Genomic DNA, 13,336 nt, shown 5'->3' with positions numbered 1-13,336 from the left:
GACCTTAAACTTAAGGACTTGGGTGTATGTAGTGGATCACAGAACATGAAAACTTGACTTTAGGTTCTACTTTGTAGTGTGTGGACAGCTTCTAATTCTGTGGCTTTCCTCCTTGCTTGTTTCCGGGAAGAAAGATGAAAGGGTGTATTACCATTGGTAACTGATAGCAACCTTCTCCAAGCCTCTTGTATTTGAAAATGCTTCTTGCCCCATTGTCATGAACATTGTCATGGCAACATTAAAGCTAAACCTTAGAGCTGGAAAGATAGCTTAGCGGTTAGCACACTTGCTGCTATTGCAGAGGATCCAGGTTCAAGTCCCGGCACCCACACAGCTCACAACCACCTGGAACGCCAGTTCCAAGAAATCTAACAGCCTCTTTGGCCTCTGCAGACTCAAAAATGCGTGTGGTACACATATGTACATGGAGGCAAAATCATACACATGAAATGAGTGTTTTGTAAAAAGATAACTAAAATTGACCCTTATGTGGATAAATTTTCCTAAGAGTTCAACACAAGGTTAGCTCCTATTTCCTGTGTATATATCAACACCCTTTATGTGAAAGAGGTCAGTACCAAAATAAGGGATATTGCATTCAGTATGCAATGAACATTTGTAGAAATAATGTTATTTGGGAGATGATGTTAAGTATGACAGTGGGAGGAGTTTACAGAAGAAATTAGCAATTCAGGCTGCATATCCTGTTAGGAAAAATGAAGTTTTGCCAAGCTTCATGGAGGACTGTTGATCCAGTCCATAGACACCTGAGCTGGGCACACTCTAGGGCTCCTGACAGACCATTTCCTTCGTGCGGTTTTGGAGACGAATTGCTCCGTTAGCATCCAAACCTGAAGTTGTCATGATAATTCCTTTTTGATCCTCACTCTCTCTTTTGTTTTTCTGTGAAGAAACTTGTACAGAAAGTGTGTTGCTCCCCTGGAAGCACACTGCTGTTCTTTTTCAACCCTCATGACAATATCGAATTTCTTCAGCATTTACGGATACATGATAGAAAAAGAATCACACAGAGATAGACCAAACCTAAGCTCTTTCTCTTCTTCAACAGACTAAAAAATACAGCCTATTATTACCCCCAGTCACATTTGCAAGCTGCGTTTCCTTTTGAATTATTTGGCAATGACAACACAAAAAAAGATTACTTAGAGAGTCTCACTTCCTCTCCCTCCTTTTCTCCAAGGAAGCAACAATGTCTGACAAGAGCGACCTCAAAGCAGAGCTGGAGCGCAAAAAGCAGCGCTTGGCCCAGATCAGAGAGGAGAAGAAGCGGAAGGAGGAAGAGCGGAAGAGGAAAGAGGTGAGGCTGGGTTGGGGTGCTGTGGGGCCCAAGTGTCACTGGGATCCAAAGAACCAGTTAGGCAGACAAGTGGGACCCTCTCGAGAAGTTTGAATGAAGTGTGTGAACATGCTTCCACACGCCCTGAAGGGGGAGGTCATCTCTCCCTGGTATGTGATGTCAGGTGTCACCAAAGCAATGGGTCATACATAACTCAAAAGTCTACAAGCCCACATTCTCCCTGGACTTGAAAAGAACCCTGAGGGTGGTCCGTGATCTCTTTTCTTCATCGTTGGATATTCTTTATCCTTTGTGGGCTGTGTTCTACTTTGGGAACAACGATTGGTTTTACTTCATGGAACTTCTAAGATTAGGATGAACTCCCCTCCCATTGCCTAGAACTTGGGATGTTGTTCACACCTGTGCTAGTGTTAAGAAAGAAAAAAACAAAAATCTTATTTATTGAATTTTGCAAAAACTAACAGTATGAACATTTTAGAAGACAAAGTAGATCCAATGCCAGTGGATTTCCAGTGATTCCTACATGGTGTGCACTTCCCTCGGCCAATAAGAATCCTCAGCGTGGCTAAGTGGGAACCATTAGGAAGGTGGGTGAATAAGACAGCACAGAGTTAGGTGTTTCAGCAGGAGAATGTGTTCTGCTGTCGCCAAATAGCAAAGACCAGAGGCAAGACAATTTTTCTCTTGGTAAACTCGAGTCAAAGATCCTTGACCCCAAGTTCAAAGCCTGTAATATGCCTTCTACCATCTCTGTCCAAGAAGTGGTGTATTTTTTTACTCTCCGATTTGTTGTGACACTGTAGAAATAGCCCAACTGATGCACAAAAACCAGACAGCAAATATTTGTGACTAATTTTCTAGAAAGGAAACTTTGAACAGGGTGATATGCCCACACAAAGAAAAACTGGGACTGCTCCCCACACAGAGATTGTTTCTTGCAGGAAGAAGAGAGTGCTCTGATGCCTGGTGAACTAAATAAATGCCGTTTCATTCTACAAGCTTAGGAGTGAAATAACAGATTTACAGTGTTCATCATTTTCCAATAATTGCAGTTGAAGTTCAGTTTTCTGGCTTCCCCCATCTCTTTGGGCAGCACATGATGACTGATGTGATAGCATGTTTGTCCTTGATATCCTACATAATGGGTGTCCCTGGGAGATCTGTGCCGCTCTGTATGCAGGTTGTGGGTGAAACTGGGGTGAGCGCTGACAAGGAATGGCTACTCATTTTCACGGGAAACCCAGAGAAAGCATTGTGTGATTAAGTTTCCCTTCTTTTACATGTCAACAGCTACTGTATCTTTAAAGTGCCTGCTATTCCTTGCTAATAATGGGCTTTCTTTTACACTGACATTTTAATATCCAACTTGAATTTCACAGAATTACTATGAAGTGTGATGTGATATAGGAAATTTCGCTCCAAATTAGGCTGACCACTGTGTTTTATTTTACCTTGGGAGAATCATGGGCCAACCAAGCAGATCGAAGCTAACTTTTCCTTTCTTTCTTTCCTTCTTTCTTTCTTTCTTTCTTTCTTTCTTTCTTTCTTTCTTTCTTTCTTTCTCTCTCTCTCTTTCTTTCTTTCTTTCTCTCTTTCTTTCTTTTTTCTGGTACACCAAGGAGTTTTGAGGAGTAAAGGTCTCACCCCCTGCATAGCAAGCACAGCTTCCAGGAGCTTCTGTATGTTTCTGACCTCCACAAACTTCTGAAATTCAAATTACAGAAGGACTCACTGTCTCCATTTCTTTTTTAATTAATTTTAATAAATTAATACACAATCGTATGTTAAATGCCAATCCCAGTTCCCTTTCCCTGCCATCCTCCCATTTCCCCCACCAACCCCACATTCCTCCCCCTCTCTCATCCACTCCTCACTTCCCATGGGGGATCATCAAAGTCTGTCACATTATTTGGGGCCAGACCAGACCTAGGCCTTCCCCCCTGTGTCTAAGCTGAGAAAGTATCCCACCATAGGGAATGGTCTCCCAAAGCCCATTCACGTACTAGGGATAAATATTGATTCTACTGCCAGAGGCTCCATAGACTACCCAGGCCTCCCAACTGACACGCTCAGGAAGCCAGGTTCACTCTTATGCTGGTTCCCCATATGTCAGACTGGGGTCCATTAGCTCCCACTTGCTCAGGTCAGCTGTCTCTGTGGATTTCCCCAGCATGATCTTGACCCCTTTGCTCATCACCCCCCCTCTCTACAACTGGATTCCAGGAGTTCCATTCAGTGCTTACTGTGAATCTCTGCTTCCATCAGCTACTGGATAAAGGCTCTGTGATGGTATTTAAGGCAGTCATCAGTCAATCTCATTATAGGGGAAGGGCACCCATTTCTTAACTGACAGGGCCACTCAAACTCACCAGGGCAACTCATAGTCCTACACTTCCATGCTCAATTCCATTCGTAAGATTCAAACCAGGGCTCAATTTTGGGATGCACTGGCTGTATTGTATTAAGATCTGCTCTAGCTTTAAGTCTCTCTGCACAGTCTAGTATCCCTTGAGAAGCTCTTTCCATTGTGTCATTTAACCACCTCTAAAGCAAGCAAGCAAAAACCACTTGTTTGTTTATTTGGTAAGTGAATGAGAGGGGAGTATTTGTGTGCTATAGCAAACGGGTAGAACCCATTCACCCCTTCCACTATGTGGGTCTCAGTGATTGGACTTAAGATAATCAGGCTACTTATAGAAATGTTATTGGGGGTTTACATTTCCAGAGAGATAAGAACTCACCACTATCATGGTGGGGGGGTGTGCTGATGAAGGGGGAGTTGGCAACAGGAAGCATTGAGTACTCACAGGCTCGTATATCAAACAGAGAAAGTAAACTTGGGATGGTGGAGGCATCTGAAACTTCAAAGCTGGCCTCCAGTGACACACTTCCTTCAGCAAGACCATATCACTGAAATTCATCAGATCAAAAATGCTTCCTGCTTTGGATTTTATTTTTCAGATTTGGGAATGTTTGCATGTACACAAGTTGGAAATGTGTTGGGAGACCTAACAAATTTATACATCAAAGTCATTTATGTTTCACAAAAACCTTTTACACATAGACTAGAGATATTTTATGTAATTTTTAAAATAATATTTTTCATTAAACAAAACTTCATGGTATAAAATTACACATTCTTGAATCATGTTGAAACTCAGAAACTTCTGCATTTCAGATTGGAGATACTCAATCTGTGTTTACATAATCATCTGTAACTCTCATGACAGCAAGTTTATTCCATTTCTTTCATATTGTCCTTCACCTGGCAATTAATTGTACATACCACATACATCTTTCAGTTTTTGTGTCTGATGTCTCTGTCCTTTACTCCAGAAAGCCACCTCTGACTTCTCTAGAGACAGGAATTTTCAAGAATAGGGCTCTACATTGTTTTTTTTTATTTTTATTTTATGTCTAACACACAGTTTACCACATAGTATACACCCAACAAAAGAATATAAGCACAATAAATAAACATACAAACTGCTTGGAGCAGGTACTGAAACCACTGATTTCAACATTATTTTCAGCCATCTACTGCCATGATAAAGCTGCCTGGGTTAAGATGTTCTGACTTTTGTGTTGCTTGTAAAGAGTTAGAAATTGGCTTAGGAATTTAAGTTTGATGACAGAAGCAGAATCAAGGATTCACAGCTAAGCACTGAGCCAAACTCCTGGAATCCAATTGGAGAGAGAGAGGAGTGATGAGCAAAGGGGTGTTGGAGAGGCCACAGAAACAGCTGGCCTGATCAAGTAGGAGCTCATGGATCTCAGTTTGACATCCAGGGAACCAGCATAAGATCAAACCAGGCCTCCTGAATGTCAGTTGGGGGGCCTGGGCAGTCTATGGGGCCTCTAGCAATGGAACAAGTATTTATCCCTAGTGCACGAATGGGCTTTGGGAGCCCATTCCCTGTGGAGAGACACTTTCTCAGCCTTTATACTTGGGGGAGGGCCTAGGTCCTGCCCCAAATGATATGACAGACTTTGAAGAGCCCCCATGGAAGGTCTCACCCTCCCTGGGAATGGATGGGGGTGGGATGGAGGGTTAGTGGGGCAGATGGGAGGACAGAAGGGAGAGAGAACTGGAATTGGTATCTAAAATAAGATTTTTCTTAATTTAAATTTAAAAAAAGAATTTAAGTTTGACTTTTTATATACTTAGGCTCAAACTTTAAATGAAACAAAATGATTCAGAATTGAAATGGATCAAAATACTCTTTGGTGCTAACCTGGATGACTTCCTGCCCATGATTCTAGAAGGAAGAGGGAATTAGGACCACCAGGGTGAATTATCTCCAACAGCTGAGAAAGCTTCAGGGGTGAAACACTCTGTGTTACTTTTCATGCCAGTTGCTTTCTTGGTCATGGTATCATGACTGAAATCTGATTTAAAAGTAAATATAATGGCCACCATTTAAGAGCCAGGCCCAATTTCGGAGAAACTTGGCTTCAGTGCAGTGAGGTGAACTTCATGGGGCCACCCTGAAGTTTCAACGTGACCTTAGCCTCATGCTGTACTGCTGCTGGAAGCCGGGGCGGATTGAGGTTTCCTACCCTGTCTGCACTTGTTCTCTGGTAAATGTGGAATGGTCTTGGAGCAGTGATTGACGGCTCTCACATGGCCAGTTGTCTTTCTTTCATTATCCTGTCTGAGTCTCAGCTGTGATTATACCTAACAAACAAAAAATATCATTTTCTGGAAAAGGCAACTTGTGCCTTTTTAATTACCACTTGCAAAATTAGTTCACCATAAGTCATTAAAACAGGGCAGGATCCTGTAGTTCTTACTGGGGAAGAATCGTAAGGTTCGTCACTAGTGACAGTCTCTTTGAAGAGATTACACCCTGTTTTGTGTAGGGCACTCAGTGATAACTGGCTTGGTTCTGATAAGCTCTGGCCATCTGCCTGTGAAGTTCCTGTGCTCAACTTTGAGAACTGAGAGCTTTCCTAAGCACTAGTAAGCCTAGATGAACATGTGTCCTCATTAGTGTATCCCAGTATGATGATTTGTTCTTAAGAATTAAGAAAGCCGAAAATAGAGCTGGCAGGATGACTCACCTAGTGAAAGCACGAGTCCCTCAAGGCAACTTGAGTACAACCTCTGGAACCTACCTGAAAAAGCCAGATGTGGGAGCCGGGAGACCACAGCATGGCAAGCAGGGCAGACACAATAAGGGAAACTCTGCCCCCAACAAGGTTAACAGACACAGCAGAGACAGTCTTTTTCCAAAAGTTGCATTCTGACCTCTACACTCAAGCTGACATGCATGCACACCCCCAATCTCTCCTCTCTGTCTCTCTCTCTCTCCCCCCCCTCTCTCTCACTCTCTCTCAAGCACTTACGCATGCACTCACGTACGCGCATGCGCGCGCGCGCGCACACACACACACACACAGTCACGCACACACAAACAAATAATAAGAATGTGGGGTTGTGAGATGGCTCAGCAGGTATATATACCTGCCACCAAGAATGATGACCTGCATTCGAGCCCCAGATTCCTCCTGGTGGAAGGAGAGAACCAGCTACCACAAGTTTTCCTCTGCCCATTACAGGCATGCCACAACAATTGTCCACTCCCACTCTGAAACCCTACAAACCAAAACAAGTGAATGTAAAAAAAGACCATCTTATAAAAGTAGACAATAAAGACAGTGAGTTGCATATACACCCGAGCTGAGGAAGTGGAAATTGAGAGATACTATTTTGGTACAATGTGTAATGCCCATTTTGACACACAAGTTGACCTCTATTATATTTCTTGAATGGCTACCATTTAAAATTAGAATAAATCTCAAACCCCAAACCAACACTATATCTTTCCACAGAGGGTGCTATGACAGAAAGTTTGTTCTACTATGCCCAAGTTCATTTAAAAGGAAAGGTTAGGCCGGTCATTTTCATTTACTCCTGCATCTCATTTCCATGTGTGCATATTTGTTGAAAGAAGTGGCTTTTGTAAGCTCTGGGTTTCTAGACTTCTGAATATCAGGTTCTCACAGTAGTGTTCTGAAGAAAAAGGTCCCTAAATGGGGCGTGGCTGAGAGAAATCAACCTACAACATACATTCAGCTAGAATTATGTGACCATGAAATAATGCCTGCAGCGGGGCGGTGGTGGTGCATGCCTTTAATCCCAGCACTCGGGAGGCAGAGGCAGGCGGATCTCTGTGAGTTCGAGGCCGGGCTGGAGACAGCCTCCAAATCAATACAGAGAAACCCTGTCTCATAAAACCAAAAAAAAAAATGCCTGCCAAAGACATTTATCAAACATGGTTTTATTAGGTATTATACCCCCAGGAACTGATCCAGGCATGGACACCTTGTGATGAACAACTGTGTTGCTATCAATAACACCCAGAGTCCAGTTGAGTCCACCTCTGAAATACCACACTACTCCATGTTTCAATACTAAGATGGATTTTTTAGTGTTTTTAACTTGTATTTCAATGACAGCTGTAGTGTTTCCATTTTATAAAATGTCTCCCCATCCCTTATTTTTAACTGTGTGAAAAGCAATACAGTGACCCTCATTCTATAGCATCCATCTTTTTGCTCAGCTCTGACTTTGTTGTTGTCCACGTTAACAACGGAATATGCTTTGGTTGTTTAAATGTCACAATTGGAAAAGCACGTGCATGTTAATATCTTCACAGACAGAGACAGAATTGCCTTTTAAGAGTGTGGGGTGGCATGAGAAGGCTGAAATCACCTAGGACTCTCTTCAGTTCTATTTAGATACCAAATGACGGCTCTCTCCCTAATGACAGATAGATTGCAAAAATGAAAGCGCACTCTAAGGCCAAGGTGAATAAGAACAGAAATGCTGAGCCCAGAGCTTCCTAAAAACACACACTTGTCTTATAATTGGGTTGTAGGATACAGTCTGGGGCAAGCCAAACTGCCCTGAATTCTTTCTTCCTCAAGCACATGAAATTAATTACGCTCATTGAGGTAATTTACCTGCTAGGATGCCCAGTGCCAGTAGGGAATAAGGGGTGTGTGATAATTAATAGGATGATTGGCTTGACAGACTTCAAGACAGCTTCACTTCTGTGGGCTCTTAAAGGTTGCTTGTGAGATAGACACAAATATTCTGCCTGTTGCAGATATGGTCAAATACTTTTAATTACACTTTGACTTAGAATTCCTCCCTTCATTGCATTTTTAAAACATTTTATTATTTAAGAATTCAATACAATTTATATTTATCATATTTGCCCCTCCTCCAAGACCCATGCTCCCTTCTTTTAAACCCATTAACTCTAATTTTTGCTGCTTATACATTCTTGGGGGTGTGGCTGTCCATTGGAGCATGGTCTACATACCAGGCACTACATCCTGGGACTGTCTTCTCCCAGTAGCTATCAGTTGTCAATAACTCTCAGCCAGAAGTGGGAATTCATGCCTTCTCCCCCACTCCATACTGTATTGCTTTTTGCTTGAGCTTGTCCACATCTGTGAATGCTGTCATAACCACAATGAGTTCCTATGTGAAATGTCTCTGTTGCATTTGGGAAGCCCTGTTTCAATGTAGTCATCCATTACTTCTGTATCGTTCCAACCCCTCTTCTTCAGGAATCTCTTAGCCTTGGAATGAGGAGTGTTTTCAGTGTGGAGCTTGCCCAGAAACCTAGAACTAGATCTCCCATGTGATGCACCCATACCACTCTTGGATATATATCCCAAAGACTCTCTGTTATATTACAGAGATACATGTTCATCCATGTTCATTGTTACTCTGTTGACAATAGCCAGGAAATCAAAACAACTTAGATGCCTACCAATCGATAAATGGATAATGAAACTGAGGTACATTTATACAATGGGAAATGATTTGGCTGTTAAGAAAAAGAAACTATGAAAGCATCAGGTACATACTACGTAGATGGAGTTTGAAGTAATCACTGTGAGTGAGGTAATTCCAACCAAAACCCTGAGAGAAAGTGTCTTGTCTTATTTCTAGTTATTACTTTTTATTTATTTTGTGTGAACGTGTTTTGTGTGATGCACAAATGGGTTTTTGTTTTTTTGGGGGGTTTTGGGGGGAGTTTTGTGGGTTTTGTTTTTGTTTTTATCAAGACAGGGTTTCTCTGTGTAGCCTTGGATATCCTTGAATTCACTCTGTAGACCAGGCTGGTGTGGAATTCATAGTGATCAGCCTGCCTATGCTGCCCAAGTGCCCAAGTGCTAGGATCAAAGGTGTACGCCCACACCACCCAGCACACAGTGGGTTCTTTTTCCAACATACAGGTCCTGGAACTCAAACTTGGGTAGCCAGGCTTAGCCTCAGGTGCTGTTACCTGTTTAACCATCTCACCAGCCGCAAAGACTTTCATATCATGTAACAGAGATGGGGTGGCGGGCTTCAACCAAAAGAGAGAGCCTCTGTCAATTATCAAATGAGCAGTTTCAGTGGTTTTCATCCTCCACACATGGTTATGTCGACAGAGAGCTTTGCCTGGTATGTGGTTCCAGCAGTTTAGCTCTTCACAGTAGAAACGTTTGTATTTAGTTACATTACTAACTCTCCTTGCTGGCATCCAATCTTTCAGGCAGATATGCAACAGAAGAAAGAACCTGTTCAAGACGACTCTGATCTAGATCGCAAACGCCGAGAGACAGAAGCTTTGTTGCAAAGCATTGGGATATCACCGGAGCCCCCTCTAGGTACTTCCCCATGCTTGATAACTAACCCTCAAGCAGAACTTGGGTAGGCATACCATGTCCAGCATTATTGTGCTTTTACATGTTAGCTTTATTATTGCTTTCTATGTTTAAAAAAAATCTAGCTTTATGGTCCTAGCTGCATGTACTTTTTAGAAGTGAGAGGGCTGGAAGGAGATGGGAATGATACTTACAAAGTCATCGGCAGTTGCTGATGATGTACTGGCTGATTATATGCTCATAATTTCCCCTTGTGTGCCCAGCAGGTTAATGTATACTCGTTAAGTGAGTATATACAAGACATCTTGGGATTTTAATCATTAACAAATTGCTCTTTGTGTCTACTGCTGAATCCCAACATCTCTTTGCCTATATAGATAATGCTAATCTAGTTATAAATACTGTGAACACTATAGGCATAGAGTTATTACATGATGAAAATAGAGTGTTCCGTAGGAAATTTGCTGAAAACCTTAAAATTAGAAGCTAATCTACAAGTTTAAATTTATTTGGCAAGTATATCTTGATTTCATTGTTAGTTGGCATTTCCATTACAACACCCCTCCTCCAACTCATTCATTTCTAGTTGATTGTCCATGAAGCCTTTTTGTCATTGAGGTTTGGGTATTGAATAATTTGTTTTATTTGTTAAAGGTAGCTTGCATGTGCTTAATCTGCCACTCACTTGTGAATCTTTCATGTGTTTTTTAAAATACTTATTATTTTTTTATTTTCCATACATCTACAAATAATCTGAGGGTGTCTGTAAAACTACATAAATATCCAATACATTAAAAACAAAGCCATTTAAATGATGAATAGGAATAAATACATTAGGGCTGCTTTAAATGTTTTATCTTTTAATTTCTTTCTTGACTTTTACATTAAAATAAAATCCCTTTTATTCTCATAGTTACTTAAATTAAGAAAAGGATTATTCTTGTAAAGCAATTATTCCTATTAATAGAAATAGTTAAAAAGAATATATCCAACTGAAGGTATTACAAAATATGATTTAATGCATAAACATGAATCTAAAATACTACTAAAAAAACATTTTATTCTACCTGAATTGTGGTATGTAAAATCATGTCTCTGCTGCTATAACAAGCCCTCATAAAACTAGATTTGTTTAACTTCCTATTATGAAATTGTAATCTATAGGGGATTTGGCTGGTAGATCATCTTTGAGAAGTTGGCAAACTTCTTGTACTTACCTGACATATCATGTAAATTAGACATCTATCGATCAATTGTATCTTGGCTTCAAAATAGTCTTTGAAATGTGGTTAAACACAGTAGTGATATATCCTTTTATCCATTACCCTGCATAAACTTGGGCAATTAAACTTTAAAAACAAAATACTTGAGTATCCCCAGCTCATAACTGTTTCTCAGCTACCCATTAATTCCTTCGAAGGGATCATTTTTTCGTCCATCTCTCTATCTTGCTCTCTGCCTTAGGATGAAGGATAATCAGGTGATTAATTGAAAAACCACATGAAACTATCCATCTCCTTGACAATTCTATCATTGTGTTTGAGGATTAGGAGAACAAAGAAAAGAAAACAACGTAAGCCCTTTATGCACTCGTATGTATGTTGAAGTTCCTTTCTGCACATGGCTTCCTTGGCATGTGTGATATGAATCCTGTCAATTGGCTGGCCTGGAGCCATCTTGCCTATTTGGTGCAGCCACTGGCTGAAGGATGGGAAGGCTGGGGACAGAAAATGCATTTCTGTTTCCTTGGTTTTGCGTTGTTTTCCCTCTATTGTGCTTGCTCAGATTGTCAGCTGGCCTGGACCTTTGAGCGTCTTTCTCCCACCCTCACAAGGGCACTTCACTTCCATTGTCTACAAGAGCTGCCAGAGTCAAAGGAAAACCAGTCCCAAATGAAGTACAGTCGGCTGGGATGAAACCGTTCATTAAATGTAAAAATAAAGCAGCCTGGCATTTTCCTTTGTTTTGAAAGAGATTTTTAAATTACCGGGCTCAACATTTACCCTTCCTCTCTGTCACTTAGTCTTAGCACAAAGTTGTTTACACACTATGAACCCACACGTTTCTCTCTAAATTAGACACTCAAGAAATGTCTCCCCCTTCTTGGGCATTTAAAATTATTTAGGCTCCCCCATTTCATGATGTTTAAAGTTTTATAGACACCCCATCTTTTAAATAGGTCACATCTATACTAACAAAATAAAGTGAAGAATTAGAATGATCTAGATAGTTCCTACCAGAGAAATGGAGGCTGAACTATCTGGATTGCTATCATGGTTCTCCATTTTACTTCGTTAGGTGGACATGGCCTCAGAATCCCTAAGTTAATCTATCTAAATTCATTTCAGACTTTCATTTTCAAAATAAAAAAATTCACTTGACTTTCTTCCTTTTCTTTCCTTTTTTTTCCTTATCCCATCTTGATCTCTCCTGGCCATACGACCACTTTGATTTGGGCCCGTTTGTTTTGATTTGTCTGACACTGCTCTTCCCCAGTGCAGCCGTTGCATTTTTTAACATGGGATACCTGTTATTTTCATTATTTAGTCCCAACCCCTATGTCTCCCTCTTCGAAATCAGTGAGCACTCCCAGTGAAGCTGGAAGCCAAGACTCGGGCGATCTGGGGCCATTGACAAGGTAAGAATTGTCCTTTTAAAAGGCCCTGGTGGGATGTCAATCGCTGAAAATGCCATCAGATCTGCATGCATCTGCTACATTCTTACTCATGCTTAATCCATGCTGAGTTGCAATATCTAGCAACAGAGTGGCTCTTTTGAACACTAGAAATAACAATATGGCCCTTCCTTGAGTTGGCTCATTGAAGACCATGCATCTTCCTTAATAAATGGAGACATCTCCATTTGCTTAGGCCTAAAAGAAACAGGGAAGGACCAAGTTCCATTGAACATATACTCAGCTTTTCACCGTTCAACTTTGATTTGGTTTCTAGCCCTACTTTTAATTTCTCAAGCATCTAGTTTAGTTAAGAGAGCTGGCAGCATTGAGAAATTGGTCCTCAAACTATTGCAATTGTTATGAATTTTGGCAGATGTTCACCCTTGTTCCTTAGGGGGTTGGTTACCAAACCTCTACTGCACTCTGTGTCCAGAGACTTCTGAGACAGCGTGTGGACATGCTCTAATGTGACCACTGAAGGGGTAGCTGAAAAGCAAATGGTTGGGGAGAAGACAGACACTGTGGTAGTAGGATTACAGTCATTCTCTTATGTTGATCACGTTCTCTGTGATTCCCCTACTCTGGTACCCCCGAAGCGTGATGAAAGAACATGGAGTGGAGACTTGTAGTGACCAGTTAGTGCCCACTGCCCAGATGCACACGGTCTT

General features: G+C 41.3%; 1 protein-coding gene across 6 annotated transcripts in view; it reads left to right on the top strand.

The window, feature by feature from the left end:
- The window catches only part of Dync1i1 (dynein cytoplasmic 1 intermediate chain 1), a 293,263-nt gene that overhangs the window by 28,879 nt on the left and 251,048 nt on the right, over positions 1–13,336 (top strand). For 2 of the 6 annotated variants that reach the window (XM_040728478.1, XM_040728477.1), the window contains exons 2-4: positions 1,202–1,318; positions 9,880–9,994; positions 12,488–12,629. In XM_040728478.1, coding sequence (XP_040584412.1) covers positions 1,211–1,318; positions 9,880–9,994; positions 12,488–12,629 — 365 coding nt within the window. In that variant the 5' untranslated portion in view covers positions 1,202–1,210. The remainder of the gene's footprint in view (positions 1–1,201; positions 1,319–9,879; positions 9,995–12,487; positions 12,630–13,336) is intronic. The other 4 variants (XM_005082921.4, XM_005082919.4, XM_005082917.4 and 1 more) reach the window with 2 other exon arrangements.

The sequence above is a fragment of the Mesocricetus auratus genome, unplaced genomic scaffold (assembly GCF_017639785.1).
Source record: "Mesocricetus auratus isolate SY011 unplaced genomic scaffold, BCM_Maur_2.0 Super-Scaffold_100019, whole genome shotgun sequence".
NCBI classification, from domain to species: Eukaryota; Metazoa; Chordata; class Mammalia; order Rodentia; family Cricetidae; genus Mesocricetus; species Mesocricetus auratus.
Note: the sequence above shows the minus strand (reverse complement) of the source record. Positions and strands in the feature narration are given on the sequence as shown.